Here is a 24,519-nt window from a genome sequence, read left to right as displayed (position 1 = left end):
CCTGACGAAGGGTCTCGGCCTGAAACATCGACTGTACCTCTTCCTAGAGATGCTGCCTGGCCTGTTGCGTTCACCAGCAACTTTGATCTCTGTTGGTCTGCTTAGTTTACTTGTAAATTAAATCTCCTGTGGTTACAAGTCTTTAATTTACTGACTTTTGCCATGTCGTAAATTGCAGCAGATATTCTGGGGCCTCTAATCTGTCCCAAACAGATTCTACAATATTTCCTCTCCATGTGCTGTACTAGATTCAGTACAATCAGAGTAAGATGCCCATCACTCCCAGAGCCTGGTAGCTCTCCTGCCTCACAGGACTAGCAACCCAGCTTCATTGTAACCTCCGATGTTCCTACACTTTCCCACTTTGACCGCATGGATTGTCTGCCAAAACCCAAAGGTTAACTGGTGGTGTACATTATCCCTAATGTGTGGATGAGGGGGAGGGTCTCAGGGGAGTTGATAGGAATGTGGGGGAATTTTAAAACTGCATTAATGTAGAATTAGTGTAAATGGGTTGGTGGGCCTGTTTCCCCTGACTTTAAATGACTCTTCTATAGGTTAAGTTTCCTGGAACTTTTAATCCCCATCTTTGGTTACTGAGAACCCATGCCTGTACGATGACAATAACCACTTATTTGCAGTTTAGCCATTAACCCTTCCATCTTGTTCTAATGATATGACCTTACAGGTAATGAAAGAGTCTTCAATGATACCTCTTTACGGTTGTCCATACCATGATACTAAATGTAAAAGGCATGGGATTGACACTAAAAATTACATTAAAAGAAAACAAACAAAAAGCCTCTGCTGAAAGATTTTTGAAAGTGATTACGAGTTGGCAGGCAAAAGCACAGCCTACCCACTCAAAGCTCCACTGACAAGGACTGAGATATAAGACTGATGTTGAATAGTATCTCTCGGGAAGATCATCCAGTCAGAAACAGACAAACATGAAAGATACGCTCAAAAGATTACATAAATAGCTACAAAAGAAGCAACTCTCAAACTCAAAACAACATGAAAAAGAGATGGGGAATTTCAAAAAAAGTCTTCAGAACTTCACAGCATTAAAGAGACGATCAAAGAGATACATTTCAAAATCACGAAAAAGCAAAAGTGCTGCACATTGAAAAGCACAGACAATGCATACACTGAGAACTCGGGCTCACTGTATTACTCTAGGTCGCAGCGTATTGTTCAGAGTTGCATCGTATTATTCTGGGTGACTGCAGTATTCGGGATAATGATTATTTGGATCACGCTGCATTGTTCAGGTGACACAAGCGGGGTCACATAGTCTTACTCAGGGTAAAATCACATTATTCACGGTCAGAGTAGTTACATTACTCCAGTCACATTGTAGTACTGGGATCGCAGTTCAGGGTGACGCTGCATCATCTGAGGTCAAATCACATTATTCAGGGTGCCTGCAACATCGCATTATTCGGGGTCACGCCGCATTATTTGGGCTCACCTTGGTACTCGGGACCGGGTCTGTTACTCAGATCATTCCGCACCACTCACAGAATCCCTACGCAACAGAACGCGGAGCGCTTACCCTTCGGCCCATCTGATGCTGCTAACCCTTCTCAGTCGCCGGCGTCTGGGTCACGTGACGCACCTTTCCTCTACGTTACGCGCCGGCGCATTTGGGTGCTCCGGGCGCCTTCTGTGTCACGTGATATAGATCAGAAAAGATGATTGGTTAGTATGTCCGGACAACCCGCCCCTTCCCTATCCACTGCCAATGGATGACGTGGGCGGGGTCAGTGACCCGGAAACCCAATGGATGCGCTGGTCATGGCGCTGCGGCGGCTGCTGCAGCGGTACCGGGACTTCGTGCTCTGTAGCCCGGCGGGAGCGGCGCAGTTAGAGGGCGGCGTGCGCACCGCCTCCTACCTTATCGCCGGTGGGTCCCTCACTGATCTCGCCATCCTCTACTACCTGAAGTCCCGAGCCCCCTTCCCCAAACAGCCTTGTCCCCCCACCCTTCACCCTTCCCCTCTGCCCCTTGACCCCCGCCTCCACCATTGGCTCCTATTGACATCACCTCTCTCCCACTGCCCCCTGCAGCCACCCCATCTGACCACTCTCTAGTTCCATGTCCCCCTGCACCTCACTCCCAATGTCCCTCAGGGAAGCGACAGTCCCCTGGAGGATCACTTCACGTCACTCCTACCTTCGGAGGTGACCCAGTGTTCGCCTGCTTCTCGCCAGTCATTACTAATACTGGAATTAATACTTGCCAATCATTACTAATAATGATAGTCATTATTACTGATACTGCGATCTTGCCTCCAATTGTGGAAAGAATTAATGAGCCTTGAGGGAGCTGGGGTTAGGTTGGGTACTGTCGTGTCACAACATCACAACTATGATGGTATTCCATTTCCCCATGAGGCTTTCCCAATAGGAGGTGGGTGCACTTTGCTGAGTGGTCATTAAAAGTGGCTGTTTCTTTTCTTTTGCAGGGCGATTTACTGATTCGCACGAACTCTCAGAACTGGGTAGGTATGAGCGTTGATGAGTGGCAGTGCTGGAGGTCGTGAGGGAGATTAACTCCCTTCGCTATAATGCCAACGTTGTTTAATTGCATTGTCCTGAGTGTGTAACACTTATCGCCCCTCTGGGTGAAAGAGATCTTTAGTTACTTGCTTGAACAACTCTGTTCCCACAGTGGTGTTCCACAAGTTGGCACGTGGACTCCAGTACCTCACAGGGCTGGGATTGATTCCCTTGATAAACGAGAGGTTGTAGACACTGGGATCTGGAGGAACTCAGCAGGCTGGGCAGCATCTGTGGAGGCAGAGGGATGATTGACATTTGGGGTTGAGATCCCGCATCAGGACTGAGGAAAGGAGGGAAGATAGCCAGGATAAAGCAGTGAGAGGCTGGGAGGTGAGGTAGAGTTAGGCGGTGAGGTAGGGTTAGGGGGTGAGAGTTGGGAGGCGAGGTAGGGTTAGGTGGTGGAGGAGGGCAGTGATGAGTGTTACAGAGAGAACGATGATAGGCAGAATTGAGTTTATTATCACTAACATGTTGTGACATTTGTAGTAGCACTGCAGAGCAAGGCATAAAATAGTCATAGACATACTTTATTGATCCCGAGGGAAATTGGTTTTTGTTACAGTTGCCCCAACCAAGAATAGAGTATAAATATATCAATATAAAACCATAAATAGTTAAATAGTAATATGTAAATTATGCCAGGAAATAAGTCCAAGACCAGCCTATTGGCTCAGGGTGTCTGACCCTCCAAGGGAGGAGTTGTAAAGTTTGATTGCCACAGGCGGGAATGACTTCCTATGACGCTCTGTGTTGCATCTGGGTAGAATGAGTCTCTGGCTGAATGTACTCCTGTGCCCAACCAGTACATTATGTAGTGGATGGGAGACATTGACCGAGATGGCATGCAACTTGAACAGCATCCTCTTTTCAGACACCGCCGTGAGAGAGTCCAGTTCCATCCCCACAACATCACTGGCCTTTCGAATAAGTTTGTTGATTCTGTTGGTGTCTGCTACCCTCAGCCTGCTGCCCCAGCACACAACAGCAAACATGATAGCACTGGCCACAACAGACTCGTAGAACATCCTCAGCATCGTCCGACAGATTTTAAAGGACCTCAGTCTCCTCAGGAAATAGAGACGGCTCTGACCCTTCTTGTAGACAGCCTCAGTGTTCTTTGACCAGTCCAGTTTATTGTCAATACGTATCCCCAGGTATTTGTAATCCTCCACCATGTCCACACTGACCCCCTGGATGGAAACAGGGGTCACCGGTACCTTAGCTCTCCTCAGGTCTACCACCAGCTCCTTAGTCTTTTTCACATTAAGCTGCAGATAATTCTACTCACACCATGTGACAAAGTTTCCTACCGTAGCCCTGTACTCAGCCTCATCTCCCTTGCTGATGAATCCAACTATGGCAGAGTCATCCGAAAACTTCTGAAGATGACAAGACTCTGTGCAGTAGTTGAAGTCCGAGGTGTAAATGGTGAAGAGAAAGGGAGACAAGACAGTCCCCTGTGGAGCCCCAGTGCTGCTGATCACTCTGTCGGACACACAGTGTTGCAAGCACACGTACTGTGGTCTGCCAGTCAGGTAATCAAGAATCCATGACACCAGGAAATCATCCACCTGCACCACTGTCAGCTTCTCCCCCAGCAGCGCAGGGCGGATGGTGTTGAAAGCACTGGAGAAGTCAAAAACCATGACCCTCACAGTGCTCGCTGGCTTGTCCAGGTGGGCGTAGACACGGTTCAGCAGGTAGACGATGGCATCCTCAACTCCTAGTCTGGGCTGGTAGGTGAACTGGAGGGGGTCTAAGTGTGGCCTGACGATAGGCCGGAGCAGCTCAAGAACAAGTCTCTCCAGGGTCTTCATGATGTGGGAGGTCAATGCCACCGGTCTGCAGTCATTGAGGCCGCTGGGGCACGGCGTCTTCGGCACAGGGACAAGGCAAGACGTTTTCCACAGTACAGGAACCTTCTGGAGCCTCAGGCTCAGGTTGAGTACATGGCGAAGTACTCCACATAGCTGAGGGGCACAGGCTTTGAGCACCCTGGTACTGACACCATCCGGTCCTGCAGCCTTGCTTCGGTTGAGACGTTTCAGCTGTCTTCTCACCTGCTCAGCTGTGAAGCCCACCGTGGTGGTTTTGTGTGGGGAAGGGGTATAGTCATGAGAGCAGGGTGGGGGACTGTGAGGAGGGGTAGGAGGGGAGAGTGGAATATTTGTTGGTTGGGGGCCGACAACAGATGAATCGTGATAATGCAAAAGGGGGAGTGGTTCATCGACCACTGAGATTTAACAGGAGAGGAAAGTGAAGCATGAATCAAGTGAGGGAGGTGGGGGGCAGGTGGAACGAGGGAGGGAAGGGGGTGGGGAAATCTGTCGGCTGTGTATGAGTGATGGGCAAACAGAGTCACACCAGGACAAGGAATGAATCGGGGAGGAGGGGCAGAGCTGGGGCTGGGGTTTGGAAAGGACTTAGTTGGATCAGGGAGAAAGGAAGGAACAGGGGGGATGCAGGTTACATGAGGTTCAGTGGTCACGCTGTCTACCCAGGTGGATGTGAGATGCTGTTTAAAGTTTAAATTAGATCAGATAGAGGTGTGGGAAGCTGACCATCACTGTTGATGCACAAAAAGCAGAACTAGAATTGGAAGGTGTGGAATTACTGCGTGACTAGAGCTGTGTTACTCTTACATGTTGGTTGCTTGCAGTCTTTGTCCTAATAGTATAGTTTTTCCTAATTGTATAATCTTGCTACAATAAGATTAATTTCTGGGTTGTATATGGTAATATTTACATAGTTTGATAATAAATTTACTTTGAGCTTTGAACTGTGGGGAGGGAGGGTGGAAAATGCCAACAAGGGAATGTGACTGTGCTTGGAGTATCCCGAAATCAAAAGCAGGAATAGGCTGAAATAACTGCTGGTGCAGACACACAGGTTGAAGATGGGCAGGGACATGCTTTAAAATGACCAGTTTCCAGGGGAGAACAATGAAGATTCTTGTTGCTTGAAGAATGAGGGGTGATTTATTCAAACGAATAAGATACTAGGGGGCTATTGACAGGGTAGATGTTGAGATGGGAGAATTTCATTGAAGACTGAAGTGTGTAGGAATTTCTTTTTGCAACAAGGGGTTCAATCTCTGGAATTCAGTACCCTGGAGATTTATGGAGATTGGATCAGGAGAAGTGCGGACTATGGAAAAACTGTCACAAGATAGAAGTTGAAGTTGTATTGAACGGTGGGGTAGACTTGGAGGGCCAAGTGGCCTGCTACTTCCTTGTGCCTTGTGAGGCTTAGGTGGTATTCTTGATTAAAGAAACGGTCCCCCCTGTGAGAAGCGATACATCAGGCAGATAGTTAAATAAAGGCCACACATTGAACTGTAGGGCAGACAGCATTTGGTCAGTGTTGTATCATTTCAGGAATACAATCAATGTCGAATGTCAAAGAGGAAACAGAATTCCTCAGGAGATTGTTCTTATCACAAGCTAAAAGGAGAAAAAATTCAGAGAACTAAAACTGGGCAGCTGGAAGGAGCATTAGTGGGAGGGGATTTTGGTGGCTCAGTTAGATGTGGCGTGGTTACAGAAGAGGACGAGGCTAAAACAGGAGCAAAAGTTCCCCCAAGAGGGTGCTGGAAATTCTCAACAAGTCAGGCATCATCTGTGACAAGAGAACCAGTTAATGTTTCTGGTCTGAGTCACATCATCAGACTGGGAAGAAAGTTGCAGAAAAGATGGTTAGGAGAAAGGGAATATCTGTGATAGGGTGCAACTAGGTCAAGGAGGCTACTGGGCAATCATGCTGTTTTGTCTGTATTACTGATAGCAGGGACGTGGGATGTCCATAACTGTGCCGGCTATAGATCCATTGTCACAGGTGGATGACTGGCAGAAATAGACAAAGTAAGTCAGAAGTTGGACAATTGGATATTGTGTTGGGAAGGTGCAGGGTTCCCAGCTGGGAGATTTCGTGTGGTTCCTCGAGCATGTGTCTGACCTAATACAGGGCAAGGACTATGGACATATGGGTCAACGTTCACTGGCTTCCTTTTATCTGCTACTTGCAACCCTGATAGATCTGTCAATCATGTATTCCCTTTCTTAACTCCTTGTTCGCTCTGCCCAAGGCGATTACTGTTTCCCTAGTTACCACTTCCTTCACAGAATTCAGCATCTACATCGGGGCTGATGTTGAACTGACTGCCCTGTGGTCTCTCCTGAAACTGTGGGTCACACTTGCTACTTTCCTGTCTGTGAGACCGATTCTAGATACAACAAAACCCCGGGCAACGACAGCCATCGCTACCCGGGCAACGAGAGCCATCGCTACCCGGGCAACGACAGCCATCGCTACCCGGGCAACGACAGCCATCGCTACCTGGGCACCTGGTTGTGAGTCCTTGGCTCCAGTCAACTTAATCAGTTTTCTCTCCTGTTAATTTCTTTTTATATCTAATTAACGTTAACTTTCTGCTCATTCCCTCTTGTGCTGTTCATATTTTCTGCCCTGACCTTTGTAATCTTAGCAGTCTCAACTTAGAGCTAGGTTCTGCCTCCCGTGACCTTTTGAAGGGATGGCCATTGAAGGAGTGGCTGAGGATGCCCAGATCATATTGTGTAGCCTTGATTTGCCTGTGTTTCTGACACTAACTAAACTTTTTCTTCTAGAGCATGATGTTGCACTAAAAGATGAGCTCTTGCCCTCCCAATCTACCTTGTCGTGCCCTTTACCCCCTGTGAACTGCAAGACTCTATATTGCATTCTGCATTCCGTTTCCTCTTTACTGCCTGGTGTATGGAACAGTCTGTCTGGATGGCATGTAATTAAATGTTTTTCACTGTCTCTCGCAACGTGTGACAGTAGTAAGATCAATTATCAATGTAGAAATGTGTAATAGATAGTGTTGTGGGAGGACAGGAGGGTTTGCTGTGTGCTGTAACAGATTAGCTTCAATACATATCCACATGCTGTGAAAATGTCAGAATAGTCTTTGGTCTTTATCGCAGTAGATGATTATTCAAAGTACGTGGTCTATATTGAGAGCAGAAGGTTCTCCTGAAGCCTACTGCGAGTCCAGTGGTAAGAATGCTAATCTCTCTGGGACAGAAGACAGGCTGTGGATAGCCCCCAGTTGGTGTGGTGATGGCTGTGAAAGTCTGTTGCTCTTTGGTCGCTGACTATTAAAACTGTTGTCTATCTGACAGTGTACTCTGTGTCAAATCTGCTGGTGCTGTTGAACGATGGGATACTGAGGAAGGGAATCTCTCAGTCACTGCTGATGGTAAGTAGTCCACAGCTGTACCGTAAAGAGCGAGGGGTTACCCACGATGGGGTGATTTTAAAAGTGCATCGATTCTACAATCCTTCAACACTCCGTTGTAACCTGAATGTTCCTTGGATCCTTTGACTTAACTGCAGGTTGTACTTGGTCCTGTTGAATAATGCTGTTGCAGGAAGGTGGAGACGGGCAGCTACCTTAACCCCCAGGTGCTGTTGGGAGAGGGTTTCCAGGACTTGCTCATTTCCAGAGCAGGGTGTACGTGAGCCAGAGGGAGCCTAACCTGCAGATGATGGTCCTATGTGCCTCAGCCCATCCTTTTCGAGGGAGTGTTTATGGTTTCGGTACTGCTAGTCCTGGGGCTACTACAGGCTTGTCGCCATACTTGAGGAAGGATATACTGGATTTGGAAACAGTGCAGAGGAGGTTCACCAAGTTGATTCCAGAGATGAAGGGGTTAACCTGTGAGGAGCGATTGAGTCGCCTAGGACTATACTGTCTGGAGTTTCAGAAGAATGAGAGGAGATCTTATAGAAACATACAAAATTTTGAAAGGGATAGATAAGATGGAAGTAGCACTCACAACATGCTGGAGGAACTCAGCAGGTCGGGCAGCATCCATGGAAACGATCAGTCAATGTTTCGGGCCAGAACCCTTCGTCAGGGTCAGGCCCGAAACGTTGACTGATCTTTTCCACGGATGCTGCCTGATCTGCTGAGTTCCTCTGGTGTGCTGTGAGTTGCTTTGACCCCAGCATCTGCAGAGTATTTTGTGTTTAAGATAGAAGTAGGAAAGTTGTTTCCATTGGTAGGTGAGACAAGAACTAGGGGGCATTGCCTCAAGATTCAGAGGAGAAGATTTAGGATGGAGATGAGGAGAAACTGTTTTTCCCAGAGAGTGGTGAATCTGTGGAATTCTCTGGCCAGGGAAGCAGTTGAGGCTTCTTCACTGAATATATTTAAGATACAGTTAGATAGGTTTTTATATAGTAGGGGAATTAAGGGTTATGGGGAAAAGGCAGGTAGATGGAGCTGAGTTTACAGTCAGATCAGCCATCATCTTATTGAATGGCGGGGCAGGCTCGATGGGCCAGATGGCCTACTCTTGCTCCTAGTTCTTATGTGTAAGTGCTGCTGCTCAGCGTTTGGTAATACTGGTTCTAGTGCTGGAATTTAGCAACATTCAGTATTGATTGAAGCTTTGGGCCTTGGTGCTGTTTTCTGGCACTTGGGGGCCAGGGCTGGTGCTTTGGCCATACAGCTACCATAGAGCTACCTGGCATAGAGCCACCGTGAGCTACCTGGCATAGAGCCACCCGGGATGGGAACAGGCCCATCAACCCAACTGTTCCATGCTCAACAGGATTCCAATCTAAGCCAGTCCCATTTTCCTACGTTTGCTCCCTATCTCCCTAAAGCTTTCCTGTCCATGTACCTGTCCAATGACTTTCACCTGCTGCTGGCACCCTCTGTGTGAAAACATTTCCTTTCATGTCCTTGGCATCTGTGCTCCCCTTGGTCTGGTTAGAGTCATAGACCAATACAACATGTAGAAGCCCTCCCATGCATCCTGTCCCTCTCCCCCTCGATGTACCAGTCCAAGTGTTGTGTGAATGGTAGAACTTCCCTGCCTCAACCACTTCCTGTGGCAGCTCATCCCGTGTATACTTCACCCTCTCTCCCTTCAGCTCCCATTGAAATCTTTTCCTTCTCACCCTGCTCTAGTTTCAGATTCCCAACCCTGGGGGAAATATTGTGACCAACCACTTCATCTTTGTGTCACATGATTTTATGACCCCTACAAGATCAGTCTCCTTCGCTCTAGGGAAAACCTCCAGTCTCTCCTTACAACTCAAACCCTCCAGTCCTCGTAAGACTGAGTTTTGGGAGCTGTTTCTGGCCCCATTTCTAGGAAAGGACGTACGGTCAAGGACAGGGTCCAGAGGAGCTTTAGGAGAAATGACCCTGGAAATGCACGAGGAGTGTTTGATGGCTCTGGGCTTGTACTAGCTGGAGTTCAGAAGAATGGGGGGGATGTCATTAAAGCCTGTGGAGTATTGAAAAGTCTGGATAGAGTGGATGTGGAGAGGTTGTTTCCAATAGATGGAGAGTCTAGCACCTGAATAGACCAGAGTTAAAGAGGAACCTGAAGTTCGTGGATCTGGAATCCATTGCCACAGATGGTTGTGGAGGCCAGGTCTTTGGGATTAAGTTCTTGGTGAGTAAGGGTGTCAAGGTTACGGGGAGAATGCAAGAGAATGGGGGTGAGAGGAAAAATAAATTAGTCATGATATAATGGGCCCAATGTCCTAATTCTGAGCCGATGTCTAATGGTTTTCTGGCCCAGCTGGGTGACCGGTACCACACCTGACAGTTGGGTGTCAGCTTTTGTGTTTGGCCTGCAGGAGGAGACGGACTGTGTGGTCTGTTGGTTGTGGGAAACGCGGTGCTGTGGTGCAGCAATATTTCAGGGGTTTGGTTGGGCTGTCTTGTGCACTGGCTGAGCTCGGGGGGTGGGGTGGCTACACTGGTTTTATCTGGGATGTGTGCCCGAGGCCCAAACCTGGTGTACCTCCTATTGCAGCCTGTCCCCCAGCAGCGGCTGATGACATGGCTGACTGTGCTGGAGCACGTGGAGGTCTTCACGGAGATGTGCTCGGCCAAGCTGTGGGGTGACGGTGTCCGCTGGCTTGTCATCGTCCTCATTCAGCTCTGCAAGTAAGTTTCAGCAGACTGGCTTGCTTCCTCCCCTTCCAACCCCACCACCCTTCCTCCCAGCCTGAGCCTCTCCCCGTGCCATCTCCTACCCGTCTGCTGCACCGGCTGACCCAGCCACACACACACACACACACATTCTCTCTATCTCTCTCTCTCTCTCTCCCCCCCCCCCACCCCCCCCCCCGTCACAGGGCGGTGCTGTGTGTGCTGGTGTGTAAACTGTCTCTCTCTGTCTCTCCCCCCCCCCCATCACAGGACGGTGCTCCGCGTGCTGCTGCTCTGGTACAAGGCCGGGATCCAGGCGTGCCCACCCATCACTCCGCTCAACAGGGAGAGGCACATGTGCAGGGAGGGTCATGACGGTGAGGCGCTCGGAGTGCGAGTGGAGGGCAGGGGCGGCGGAGAGGGAGAGTGATACAGGTGTGTGGGGTGGGGGGAGGAGCACATCTCAGGGGCTATGATTGGGTGACATAGCGGCAAAGGCCAACCACCCTCTCCCCCCGCCGCATCCTCTCACCCCCTGCCGGGCCCTCTCCCCTCACCCCATAATTCTGTGCTCTGGTTCCAGGGTGTCCTCATGAAGAAACTGAAGGCTCCCAGGTCTCTTGTTCCACCTTCGTTGGGCATCGTTCTCGGAGAGTGGTCCGTACCCTCGACCACAGTAAGTGACATCCCCCCCAACCTCTGCTCCCGTCTGTTGCCTCTTTCACCACCATGATCACTCCCAGCCCTAGCCCGCGGTACCCTTCCCCTCCCTGCAGTGTCAAGGTTGTTGTCGATGGGGCATGAAGAGAACCAAGTGTCTCAGCTTTCGGGGAGAGTTCTTGTTAGCTGTGGTTGTCACAGCCTATGGGAACCACTTGACCAAACCTCCTCTCCATTTTTAAACCTTCACCCTTCAGAAGTGCTTTGGTGCAAGGTAGCTTCCCTTTAGTGTTGATGTGGAGGGCGTCTCCCTACGTCCTGGGGCGCTGGCAGAGTACGTCTTTGCCAGAGTGTCATTCCCTCAGTTTTGCACTCTTCATACCATTCCTCTGTGGCGTTTCCACATCCAACCCCCTCCCAGGACAAAAGGACCCTCTTCACCCAAAGCCCCTTCCACTCTCAAATCATGTTTCTCAAGCCCCCACTCCAGTACAACGGTGAATTTCTGTGCTGTCCTCCAGACCTCTAAACCCTCCTTACAAGATTTCAGGGACAAGTTTGAAAACCATCATGGCAGACAGGGCTTAATACTCTGGGAATAGCTTCTTCCCCTCCACCATCAGATTTCTGAATGGCCTATGAACACTACATTGTTCAAATTGCAAAGCAAAATTTATTATCAGAGTAGATACACGTCACCACGTACACCCCTGAGATTGTTTTCCTGTGGGCATACTTAGCAAATCTATAGAACAGTAACGGTAATCCATAGAACAGTAACAGTAATCTATAGAACAGTAATGGTAATCCATAGAACAGTGACTGTAATCCATAGAACAGTAACTGTAATCTATAGAACAGTAACGGTAATCCATAGAACAGTAACTGTAATCTATAGAATGGTAACTAATCTACGGAATGGTAATCTATAGAACAGTAACTGTAATCTATAGAACGGTAACAGTAATCCATAGAACAGTAACAGTAATCCATAGAACAGTAACTGTAATCTATAGAATGGTAACTAATCTACAGAACGGTAACGGTAATCTATAGAACAGTAACTGTAAGCAGGATCAACGACAAACTGTGTAAATGCAAACATAAATAAATAGCAATACATAACGAGAGCATGAAATAACAAGAGAAAGAGTCCGTAAAGTGAGTCCTTCAGTTGTGGGAACAGCAGAAATAGATTGAGGTAGTTAAGAGGGCTGATGGTTGAGGGGTGGTACCTGCTCTTGAACCTGCTGGTGTGAGTCCTGAGGCATCTGTACCTTCTACCTGATGGCCGCAGCGAGGAAAGAGCCTGGCCTGGGTGGTGAGGATTTTAGCTGCTTTTTTATGACAATGTTTCATGTTGATGTGCTCAGTGGTTGGGAGGGTTTTGCCTGTGATGTACTGGGCTGAATCCACTGCCTTTTGTAGGATTTTCCACTCAAGGGTAATGAGTGCAGGCCGAGTCTGTGAAACCTCTCATCGGATAACTCCCTTGCATGCCAGGAGTCTAATGCATTCCCTCTGTCACTGGTATCCCTTACGTAGATAGATGAGCTCAGACCGACACACACTATTCCAGGAATATTATGTTTCCAGGAATCTAGTGAGATAGCTTTATCTTTGCAATAAAGTTTTCTTGTTGTGTTGCTGTTCCAGATTCTCATACAAGGACACCCAAGGCTTCCTGAGCACTGAACCTGTTAACCTCTCACCTTTAATAAAATTCAATTTCTACCATTGTGGATGGATTCACCTTTTCCCCAAGTTGATTTCCACCAGTTACATCCTTGCCCGTTCACTTAGCCCATCTATATCCCCCTCGAGCCTCTTCTCTGGCAGTTCACACTATCATCTAGTTTGTTTCATTGGAAAACTTGGATCTATTCCTTGTTGATATAGATTGTGAAGAGCTGGAGCCATCACTGATCATTGTGGCAGCCCACACAGATCTGCATCTCAGAGTAGCCCACTTATTCTTCCTCTGCCCATCATTCCCTTCTGTAAGATGACCTATCTTCGAGCCAGTACATTACCTGAGCTTGTTTATAACTCCTTCTAAAACAGCTTATTGAATTGTTAAATACTGGGGCCTTCATCTGTACTGTACAATCTCCCGCTCAAGAACCTGTCACTTCAGAATTAAATGTGTTTGGAAAGCAGATGGAGGCTAGGCTGGACTTTGGAGGATAACCTGTGGCTTTATCTGTGTTAGCTCCAGCACTGCATTTCCGTCGCTGGGGAGTCCCCCAGGAGGAGAGACACCAGAGTTTGGATAGAGAGTCCCAGCACCCCCCAACTACCCTGGGCAAGCAGGAGACAGTGGCGGAAGTGCTGCACATAGCCCGGCCTCTGATGCACCGTATCCTAAAGTAACTGTGACCTTCCTCAGGGTCAGGGGGCGCTGTCAGTTCGACTGTCTGGAGACTGCGTCACTCAGTTGCTCTTGACTCCTGAAGGAGTGGGCCAATCCTCTGTGGCTGAGGAACTGGGTGGTGAGTAAGGCCAGGCGTTAGGGTACAGGAGCTGGCTCTTCGGCCCCTCTAACTGTACTTGGAAATAATAGGAGCCAATCAGCTATTTGCAGGAAGTAGCCTTCTCCCCTGAATATCTGTGATTCTGGTCAAATCTGTTTAGTTCCTTAACCACATGTGCCAGTTGTGACTTTGAGTATTTGCGGACGGAGATCATGGAAACCATGGCTAGTATCAGGAATCCTCGATGTTACCAGGTAGGTTATCAAAGACTGCAGCGCGCTCCCCAGGGTTATAATGGCAGCAGCCCCCTCGCTGGTTACAGGGACTGGAGGTGTAACAACACATCTCCGGTTATGGGCACCAGTGTTAAAATGACACTGGTGCGGTCTTTGCTTCTGAGGACCAGAGTCAAGAGCTTTCTGCAAAAGATGCTCTTATGGTATGGGGACTGAAGATATATGGGCAACATCGCTCTCCCCGGTCACGGGGACGGGGTCAGTACGACACGGTCGCTCTTCCTGGTCACAGGGACAGGAGCCAGTCACGGGGACGGAGTCAGTACGACACGGTCGCTCTCCCCGGTTACGGGGACAGGAGCTAGTCACGGGGATGGGGTCAGTATGACACGGTCACTCTCCCCGGTCACAGGATGGGGGTCAGTCACGGGGACAGGGGTCAGTACGACACGGTCGCTCTCCCCGGTCACAGGGACAGGAGCCAGTCACGGGCACGGGGTCAGTACGACACGGTCGCTCTCCCTGGTCACAGGGACAGGAGCCAGTCACGGGGACGGGGTCAGTACGACACGGTCACTCTCCCCGGTCACAGGGACAGGAGCCAGTCACGGGGACGGAGTCAGTACGACACGGTCACTCTCCCCGGTCACAGGGACAGGAGCCAGTCACGGGGATGGGGTCAGTACGACACGGTCGCTCTCCCCGGTTACGGGGACAGGAGCTAGTCACGGGGATGGGGTCAGTATGACACGGTCACTCTCCCCGGTCACAGGATGGGGGTCAGTCACGGGGACGGGGTCAGTACGACACGGTCGCTCTCCCCGGTTACGGGGACAGGAGCCAGTCACGGGGATGGGGTCAGTATGACACGGTCACTCTCCCCGGTCACAGGATGGGGGTCAGTCACGGGGACGGAGTCAGTACGACACGGTCGCTCTCCCCGGTCACAGGGACAGGAGCCAGACACGGGCACGGGGTCAGTACGACACGGTCGCTCTCCCCGGTCACAGGATGGGGGTCAGTCACGGGGACAGGGGTCAGTACGACACGGTCACTGTCCCCGGTCACAGGGACAGGAGCCAGTCACGGGGACGGGGTCAGTACGACACGGTCACTGTCCCCGGTCACAGGGACAGGAGCCAGTCACGGGCACGGGGTCAGTACGACACGGTCGCTCTCCCTGGTCACAGGGACAGGAGCCAGTCAGGGGGACGGGGTCAGTACGACACGGTCACTGTCCCCGGTCACAGGGACAGGAGCCAGTCACGGGCACGGGGTCAGTACGACACGGTCGCTCTCCCCGGTCACAGGGACAGGAGCCAGTCACGGGGACGGGGTCAGTACGACATGGGGACTGGGTCAGTATGACACGGTCACTCTCCCCGGTCACGGGGACAGGAGCCAGTCACGGGGACGGGGTCAGTACGACACGGTCGCTGTCCCCGGTCAACAGGGACAGGAGCCAGTCAGGGGGACGGGGTCAGTACGACATGGGGACTGGGTCAGTATGACACGGTCACTCTCCCCGGTCACGGGGACAGGAGCCAGTCACGGGGACAGGGGTCAGTACGACACAGTCGCTCTCCCCGGTCACAGGGACAGGAGCCAGTCAGGGGGACGGGGTCAGTACGACATGGGGACTGGGTCAGTATGACACGGTCACTCTCCCCGGTCACGGGGACAGGAGCCAGTCACGGGGACAGGGGTCAGTACGACACGGTCGCTCTCCCCGGTCACAGGGACAGGAGCCAGTCAGGGGGACGGGGTCAGTATGACATGGGGACTGGGTCAGTATGACACGGTCACTCTCCCCGGTCACGGGGACAGGAGCCAGTCACGGGGACAGGGGTCAGTACGACACGGTCGCTCTCCCCGGTCACAGGGACAGGAGCCAGTCAGGGGGACGGGGTCAGTACGACATGGGGACTGGGTCAGTATGACACGGTCACTCTCCCCGGTCACGGGGACAGGAGCCAGTCACGGGGACAGGGGTCAGTACGACACGGTCGCTCTCCCAGGTCACAGGGACAGGAGCCAGTCAGGGGGACGGGGTCAGTACGACATGGGGACTGGGTCAGTATGACACGGTCACTCTCCCCGGTCACGGGGACAGGAGCCAGTCACGGGGACAGGGGTCAGTACGACACGGTCGCTCTCCCCGGTCACAGGGACAGGAGCCAGTCACGGGGACGGGGTCAGTACGACATGGGGACTGGGTCAGTACGACACGGTCACTCTCCCCGGTCACAGGGACAGGAGCCAGTCACGGGGACAGGGGTCAGTACGACACGGTCGCTCTCCCCGGTCACAGGGACAGGAGCCAGTCAGGGGGACGGGGTCAGTACGACACGGTCGCTCTCCCCGGTCACAGGGACAGGAGCCAGTCACGGGGACAGGGGTCAGTACGACACGGTCGCTCTCCCCGGTCACAGGGACAGGAGCCAGTCAGGGGGACGGGGTCAGTACGACACGGTCGCTCTCCCCGGTCACAGGGACAGGAGCCAGTCAGGGGGATGGGGTCAGTACGACACGGTCGCTCTCCCCGGTCACAGGGACAGGAGCCAGTCACGGGGACGGGGTCAGTACGACACGGTCGCTCTCCCCGGTCACAGGGACAGGAGCCAGTCACGGGGACGGGGTCAGTACGACATGGGGACTGGGTCAGTACGACACGGTCACTCTCCCCGGTCATGGGGACGGGGTGTTAGACGTGCACTGTCACAGCGCACTGCGTCAGGGTGACAGTCTGCTGAGAGGGTGGGATGGCCTCTGTCACTGCCTTCTGCCCACACACTCCCCTCTCTGGTTTTCCTGCAGCTTGTGTTTACTGAAGGATGCCAAGGTGGTGACCGCTGAGGAAGAGACCGAGCTTCGGCGCCGGACCTTCATGCTGCTGTACTACCTGCTGCGGTCCCCTTTCTATGACCGATATTCAGAGTGAGTCCGATTGTGGCTTGGTATTGCTTCACTACTGCTTCAGACCCTGGGCCAGGGGTCAACTGTCAGGTCAGCTGACCCAGAGGGAGTTGGGAGGAGATTTGCCACTGGCCATCTTTGGTCCTGTTGGGCATTTGTGGGGGCATGGGTTCCCATTGCCTTGGATTCTTTGAGATGGGAACTGTGATGTGGTCCCCTTTTGGATCATTCTGTCTCCTGGGCCGGGAGGAGGTAGGGAAGGTTTGATCTCCTGCTCGCAGTGGCTGATCGCTTTCTTGCCTGCTCACCAGGGCCATGATCTTGTTCCTGCTGCGACTGCTTGCTGATCACATCCCTGGAGTAGGTTTGGTGGCTCGTAAGTATCGAAGTTTAATACAAACACTGGAATATGAATATCAGAAGTTATGGTAGGGTACAGGAACCGTGGTGTACAAGGGCTGTACTAAATCTAGTCAAGAAGGAAAAAAAAAGCTTACAAAAGGTTCAGAGAGCTAGGTAATGTTACGAGATCTAGAAGATTATAAGGCTAACAGGAAGGAGCTTAAAAAGGAAATTAGGAGAGCCAGAAGGGGCCATGAGAAGGCCTTGGTGGGCAGGATTAAGGAAAACCCCAAGGCATTCTACAAGTATGTGAAGAGCAAGAGGATAAGACGTGAAAGAATAGGATGTATCAAGTGTGACACTGCGAAAGATGTGTATGGAACCAGAGGAGATAGCAGAGGTATTTAATGAATACTTCAGTATTCACTGTGGAAAAGGATCTTGGTGATTGTAGTGCTGACAGAAAAGCTTGAGCATGTAGATATTAAGAAAGAGGATGTGCTGAAGCTTTCGGAAAGCATCAAGTTGGGTAAGTCACCAGGACCGGAAGAGATGTACCCCAGGCTATTGTGGGAGGTGAGGGAGGAGATTGCTGATCCTCGGGCGATGATCTTTGAATCATTAATGGGGACGGGAGAGGTTCTGGAGGATTGGAGGTTTGTGGATGTTGTTCCCTTATTCAAGAAAGGGAGTAGAGATAGCCCAGGAAATTATTGACCAGTGAGTCTTACCTCAGTGGTTGGTAGGTTGATATAGAAGATCCTGAGAGGCAGGATTTGTGAACATTTGGAGAGGTATAATATGATTAGCCGGTGGTGCAGTGACATCAGCACCAGACTCTGGAGCGAAGATTCCCGAGTTCGAACCCAGTTGGGCCACCCCCAGGCACTCTTTCCATCCGAGCCAGGTTGAGTGTCGAGCTCACAACTCGGCCTTGTACAGAAACACTGCGCTGTGAGATGGACGTGGGGGACCACTCACAGAATCTTTCCTCCAAGACAACCACTTGAAAAGTGGTCGCCGAGGCTCTGGCAGAGTATGGCGCACAAAAAAAAATATGATTAGGAATAGTCAGCATGGCTTTGTCAAAGGTAGACCATGTCTTACGAGCCTGATTGAATTTTTTGAGGACGTGACTAAGCACATTGATGAAGGTAGAGCCGTAGATGTAGTGTATATGGATATTAGCAAGGCATTTGATAAGGTACCTCATGCAAGGCTCATTGAGAAAGTAAGGAGGCATGGGATCCAAGGGGACATTGCTTTGTGGATCCGGAACTGGCTTGCCCACAGAAGACAATGAGTGGTTGTAGACAGGTCATATTCTGCATGGAAGTCGGTGACCAGTGGTGTGCCTCAGGGATCTGTTCTGGGACCCCTACTCTTTGTGGTATTTATAAATGACCTGGATGAGGAAGTGGAGGGATGGGTCAATAAGTTTGCTGATGACAAAAAGATTGGGGGGTGCTGTGTATAGTGTGGAGGGCTGAGGTTACAGCGGGATATTGATAGGATGCAAAACTGGGTTGAGAAGTGGCAGATTGAGTTCAACCCAGATAAGTGTGAAGTGGTTCATTTTGGTAGGTCAAATATGATGGCAGAATATAGTATCAATGGTAAGACTCTTGGCAGTGTGGAGGATCAGAGGGATCTTGGGGTCCGAGTCCATAGGACACTCAAAGCAGCAGCACAGGCTGACTCTGTGGTTAAGAAGGCTTACGATGTATTTACAAGGATGTTGCCTGGATTGGGGAGCATGTCTTATGAGAATAGGTTGAGTGAACTTGGCCTTTTCTCCTTGGAGCAAAGGAGGATGAGAGGTGACCTGATAGAGGTTTATAAGATGATGAGAGGCATTGATTGTGTGGATAGTCGGGCTTTTTCCCAGGGCTGAAATGGCTAACATGAGAAGGCACAGGTTTAAGGTGCTTGGAAGTAGGTACAGAGGAGATGTCAGGGGTAAGTTTTTTACACAGAGAGTGGTGAGTGCGTGGAATGGGCTGCCGGTGACGGTGGTGGAGGTGGATACGATAGGGTCTTTTAAGAGACTCCTGGATAGGTACATGGAGCTTAGAAAAATAGGAGTATGGGTAACCCTAGTAATTTCTAAGGTAGGGACACGTTTGGCACAGCTTTGTGGGCCGAAGGGCTTGCATTTTGCTGTATGTTTTCTATGTTTCTATGTCAGCTACTGTCTCCCTGCAGAGGGAGGGGATATAGGACAGAAAGGATAAAGAGGATCCAAGCCCCTTTGAGCAGAAGTACTGGAGGATTGGGGAACTGATTGCATCCTGAGTGGAGATGGACTTTGGTGGAGAAAGGGAAGGGGTCACGAGGGGAAAGGGAAGGGGGTCGCGAGGGGAAGGGGAGGGGGAGGGGAAAGAGGAGGGGTCACGATAGGGAGGGGGTTGGGAGGAGAAGGGAGAGGGGGTCATGAGGAGAATGGGAGGGGGAGGAGGTCGGGAGGAGAAGGGGGAGGGAGCCGGGAGGGGGTTGCGAGGGGAAGGGGAGGGGGAGGAGGTCGGGAGGGGCAGGGGGAAGGGGAGGGGGGAGGGGTTGCGAGGGGAAGGGGAGGGGGAGGAGGTCGGGAGGGGGAGGGTTGCGAGGGGAAGGGGAGGGGGAGGGAGCCGGGAGGGGTTGCATGGGGAAGGGGAGGGGGGAGGGAGGGGAAGGGGGAGGGAGCCGGGAGGGTTGTGAGGGGAAGGGGAGGGGGAGGGAGCTGGGGGGGAAGGGGGAGGGAGCTGGGAGGGGGAGGGGAGGGTTGCGAGGGGAAGGGGAGGGGGAGGGAGGGGAAGGGGGAGGGAGCCGGGAGGGGAAGGGAAGGGGAGGGGGAGGGAGCTGGGAGGGGAAGGGGGAAGGGGGAGGGAGCTGGGAGGGGAAGGGGAGGGGGAGGGTTGCGAGGGGAAGGGGAGGGGGAGGGAGCTGGGAGGGGAAGGGGGAAGGGGGAGGGAGCCGGGAGGGGAAGGGGAGGGGGAGGGTTGCGAGGGGAGGGGGAGGGAGCCGGGAGGGGAAGGGAAGGGGAGGGGGAGGGAGCTGGGAGGGGAAGGGGAGGGGGAGGGTTGCGAGGGGAAGGGGAGGGAGGGGAAGGGGGAGGGAGCCGGGAGGGGAAGGGAAGGGGAGGGGGAGGGTTGTGAGGGGAAGGGGAGGGGGAGGGAGCTGGGAGGGGAAGGGGGAAGGGGGAGGGAGCCGGGAGGGGGAGGGTTGCGAGGGGAAGGAGAGGGTTGCGAGGGGCTCCATGATGAAACCCTCTGTGTGCTGAGGTTTGCTCTGACAGTCTCCTCACTTTCTTTTCCAGGCCCACTGATGGATTATTTACCAGTCTGGCAGAAGGTTTACTTTTATAATTGGGGTTAAGTAACAATGGGAAGCTGAAAACGATATTATACTCTTCATAGACATTTTGTGCTTTAAGAAGCATTCTGTACCCACCTCCAGAGGATCCTCGGGAACGGTGTCTGGTCCTGCAGCCGTGGGGAATGGGCTCTCCCTGACAGTCACTGTGAATCAGAATCGGGCTGTCGCTCTGTCTGACCACGGCTGTGTTGGAAACCAGGTCAACATCAGCGGAAGCTCAGAGTTGGACTATAATTGTGTGGTAGAGATGAGAAAGCCCAGTGTCTTTAAGATGGAGCCTGCAGTCCATCAGGAATCCACTCACAGTATGACAACAGCTGTACCTCCAGGGTCCAACAATAAATTTACGAGGAAGACAATCTAGGGGTGGAAGATGACACAGAACCTTGTAATTGTGCTGATAACCAGCTCACAGTTGCAGTATCACCGAATGGATACCATTTGGCCCATCAAGTCCATACTGACTGTGTGAGATTAGCCCCAAGGGTCCCATTGAATGCCACGTTGAATCTGCCTCCTGCACTGTCTGGGGATGTGGTTCAGACTCTAACTACTTGCCGGGTAACACCCCGAAGTTTTTCTCAGTTTGCGTTTGGTTGCTTCACAAAGTTTGATGCCTCACGTCTCAGTGATGCTGAACCAGTATTATACCATGGTTTGCAGAATGTGCTTTTAACCACCTTCTCAACCAGCCCAGCAGTCAGCATTAACTGAGGCTGCTTCAGATCATGTGTGAAAATGCGTTAACCAGACTAGATCTCTACCTAAGCTGCATATTAAACCCTATCTCATTCAACAGGTTTGCAGTCATCTCCCCAGGTACTTCCTTGTGTGTCTCAAGCTCAGTGCTACTGCAAGTGACATTGGGGCAGTAATGGTATCGAGCATCTCATAAGGAAAACCTACTGCATCAGACCCAATCTCTTACTCTGATGTGGTCTGCAGCAGGGTTCCCGTGGACCCCGTGCTTGATGGTATTGGTCCATGGTTGGGAAGCGCTGGTCTAAGGGGTCTTGCCCGTGGTTTGAGCGACCAGCTTACAGTCTGCGTATAAAGAGATGAGGGTCCCAGCTGACTAACCAGTAGTTCAGGTCATCTGGCTGATGGTGGGTACAAACCCTGCTCCTGTTCCTTCTGTTAAATTCTTAGCTGCTACCTTCAGTAATGGTCAGATTGAGAATCAGTGTCCAACAGAGAGAGACACCATGAGTTAGAACCGTCACAATCAGCTCGTGTGCTGGTCCCTCGGGCACTTAATCAGATAATGGGATCACTGCAGACTGACTGACTGATAGCATCTTCACCCAATGCCAGGGAGACAGGCTCACAGCCCTGACAGTTGTGGTGAGAGTGTGAGCTGGGCTCCGATAATCGGACAGGACCCTGTCACAACCCGACTGATTGTATGAAGGGGTGGGCTCACAGTATTAACAGTTGGTGCAGAACATAACCTGACTCTCTAACACTGACTATAACTGCTCGATGCAACTTCCTCATCTGACTGGCACCAGTTCACAATGTGACCAAATGATTAGAGCTTCCAGCATACAATCGGATTATAACTGTGGGGGCCAGCTCAAAGTGACTCTGAGCTGTGTGACAAAGTTCACAATCTGATCATAACTGTAAATACCTCGTGTCCAGCCCACCACTTGGACTTGCAGTTCGATGGGAGCACATAGCCTGGATCATCAGTCTCCTCAGTCAGAAAGATTGTCTGAAAGGGAGGGAGGGGGAAGGAATGTCGACTCAGACCATCAAAGGCCTGCATCGGGCATTTTCATGCAAGTTGGAAGCCTGTGTGGGGCGCGTCTCCTGAAGGACCGACCCTTAATCAGACTCTTAACTGTGTATCATGGGTGACTCATAGTTGGTTCTTACCTGACCGAGGGTTCGACATACAACCTGCATGTAGGTATGAGCTCAGAACATTACAGGAGGAGGAGTTCGCCATTCCTCACGCTTCACCATTTATCAGGGGCATAGGTAATTTTCTACCTCAGTGCTATCTTCCCACAATACCTCCAAATCCCTTGAAGCTAAGGACCATTTGAGAGCTTTGGTGATGGATGCCTGTGGGCCAGAGAATTCTAAGAATTCGTTGCCCTCTGAATTACTCCATCATCTCGGTCCTGAAACGCTCGTCTCCTTATTCCGAGAAACTGCCCGCTGGTTTAGGATGTGGCTGGGGAGGCACCTTCCTGGCACCCTGGCCTGGAGCCCTATAATGACCCTGCACATGTGAATAAGATCACACCTTGTTCTTATGAATCCTAGAGCCACTCTGCTCCGTCTCCCCTGATATGGCAAGCCTGATCTCCTTAGGAACAGTCTGGTAAATCTTCACTGCACACCTTCTATGGCTGACAGATCCTTGGGTACAGAGACCAAAACTATACACAGTACTCTAAGTGTGGTCTCACCAAAGATCTGTATCATTGTGATAAGATGTATTTACTTCAGGACTCAAATATTCAATAAAGCCCAACGAACCCATCTGCTTCCTCAGTTATTGCTGCACATTAGCTTGTGGTGATCTTGGCACCATATTGGTGACCTTGCATTCTGCACCCCCCTCACTCTGCTTGTCCGTGTACCTTTGAAGCCTCTTCACCCTGCTCCTCCATCTGAATCTGAATCAGGTTTATTATCACCAGCATGCGACGTGAAACTTGTTAACTTAGAAGCAGCAGTTTAATGCAATACGTATATAGAAAAAAATGAAATAAAAGTAACAATAAATAAGTAAATCGATTAGAGTATATGTAATAGATTTTTTAAAATGTGCAAAAAACAGAAATACTGTATATTAAAAAAGTGAGGTAGTGTCCAAAGCTTCAAAGTCCATGTAGGAATCGGATGGCAGAGGGGAAGAAGCTGTTCCTGAATCACTGAGTGTGTGCCTTCAGGCTTCTGTACCTCCTACCTGATGATAACAGTGAGAAAAGGGCATGCCCTGGGTGCTGGAGGTCCTTAATAATGGATGCTGCCTTTCTGAGACGCCGCTCCCTAAAGATGTCCTGGGTACTTTGTAGGCTAGTGCCCAAGATGGAGCTGACTAGATTTACAACCTTCTGCAGCTTATTGTGGTCCTGTGCAGTAGCCCCCCGCCCCCCCCCCCCCCATTACCAGACAGTGATGCAGCCTGTCAAAATGCTCTCCACGGTACATCTATAGAAATTTTTGAGTGTATTTGTTGACATACCAAATCTCTTCAAACTCCTAATGAGGTACAGTATAGCTGCTGTCTTGCCTTCTTTATGACTACATCGATTTGTTGGGACCAGGTTAGATCCTCAGAAATCTTGACACCCAGGAACTTGAAACTTTTGGTGTATTATCCTCAGTCAACCTGGAGCTCTAACATCTGATCTCCACAGTTACATCACTAATGAGGCTGGTGATTAGTTGGGGCCTCGTGGTCACACCTTGCTGACCTGAGGGAGACCCAGTTATACCCCCTCTTCCGTGGCCGTCTGCTAACTAAATCTGTCTGGTGTCCCAGTTCTCCACAGGCTGCGCTTCCAGTGGGGTGGCATTACAGAGAGCTTTGAGAACACAAACACACCAGCCTGGACCAGGTCCTGCTCTCCTGTTACTGTTCTGAGGCAGGGCTGTGGAGTCAGACAGTGTGCAGATCCCCAAAGGCTAATTTTTGGGCAGAAACAGGAAAGGAAGTTAACAAACGCTTAATAAAGGAGAGCCAAGTGTCAATGGTCACGCCCCTGGCCGAGTATCACAGCCAGTCTCTAGGAGCAACACATGACTTCTTGATTCTTATACTATGTTGGCAAAGCAGAGAGTGGGGTCTTGGAATCACCTGAGATGAAAGGTAAGGTGTGAAAACGGGCAAAGGATCTGGTTAGCGAGAGGGTGATGTGACAGTTGAGTGTCTTGAGACTCTGGAGAGTTTTATAAGAGACTGAAACATTCTTGACTTTGGACCTTCTGCATAAGCCACACCAACTTTCAGAGCACCAGAGTCAAGGAGATGGCCTGTTCTAGAGAAACAAGTCTGGAGCTGATCCAG

The 24,519-nt window shown here is 50.9% G+C and overlaps 1 protein-coding gene across 3 annotated transcripts; it reads left to right on the top strand.

Annotated features, from left to right (window-relative positions):
- The first annotated feature begins 1,770 nt into the window (after positions 1-1,770).
- pex16 (peroxisomal biogenesis factor 16) lies at positions 1,771-23,192 on the top strand. 3 transcript variants are annotated; one of them, XM_072272145.1, is made up of 11 exons: positions 1,771-1,909; positions 2,472-2,507; positions 7,731-7,807; positions 10,389-10,522; positions 10,778-10,884; positions 11,091-11,183; positions 13,380-13,526; positions 13,823-13,895; positions 16,695-16,814; positions 17,105-17,169; positions 20,431-23,192. In XM_072272145.1, the coding sequence occupies exons 1-11, from the start codon at positions 1,786-1,788 to the stop codon at positions 20,487-20,489; spliced, it is 1,035 nt and encodes a 344-aa protein (XP_072128246.1). In that variant the 5' UTR covers positions 1,771-1,785; the 3' UTR covers positions 20,490-23,192. The 3 variants fall into 3 exon arrangements, with proteins under 3 accessions (XP_072128246.1, XP_072128248.1, XP_072128247.1); XM_072272147.1 differs by lacking the exon at positions 11,091-11,183; XM_072272146.1 differs by lacking the exon at positions 17,105-17,169.
- The last annotated feature ends 1,327 nt before the right edge of the window (positions 23,193-24,519 follow it).

The sequence above is a fragment of the Mobula birostris genome, chromosome 11 (assembly GCF_030028105.1).
Source record: "Mobula birostris isolate sMobBir1 chromosome 11, sMobBir1.hap1, whole genome shotgun sequence".
Taxonomy (NCBI): Eukaryota; Metazoa; Chordata; class Chondrichthyes; order Myliobatiformes; family Myliobatidae; genus Mobula; species Mobula birostris.
Note: the sequence above shows the minus strand (reverse complement) of the source record. Positions and strands in the feature narration are given on the sequence as shown.

Bases quoted from the DNA above. Each gene is read 5' to 3' on its own strand.
- pex16 (XM_072272145.1), top strand. From the start codon at position 1,786: ATGGATGCGCTGGTCATGGCGCTGCGGCGGCTGCTGCAGCGGTACCGG. The intron at 13,527-13,822 runs GTATCCTAAAGT...CACATGTGCCAG, and splicing joins AGCCCGGCCTCTGATGCACC to TTGTGACTTTGAGTATTTGC. The intron at 13,896-16,694 runs GTAGGTTATCAA...GTTTTCCTGCAG, and splicing joins GGAATCCTCGATGTTACCAG to CTTGTGTTTACTGAAGGATG.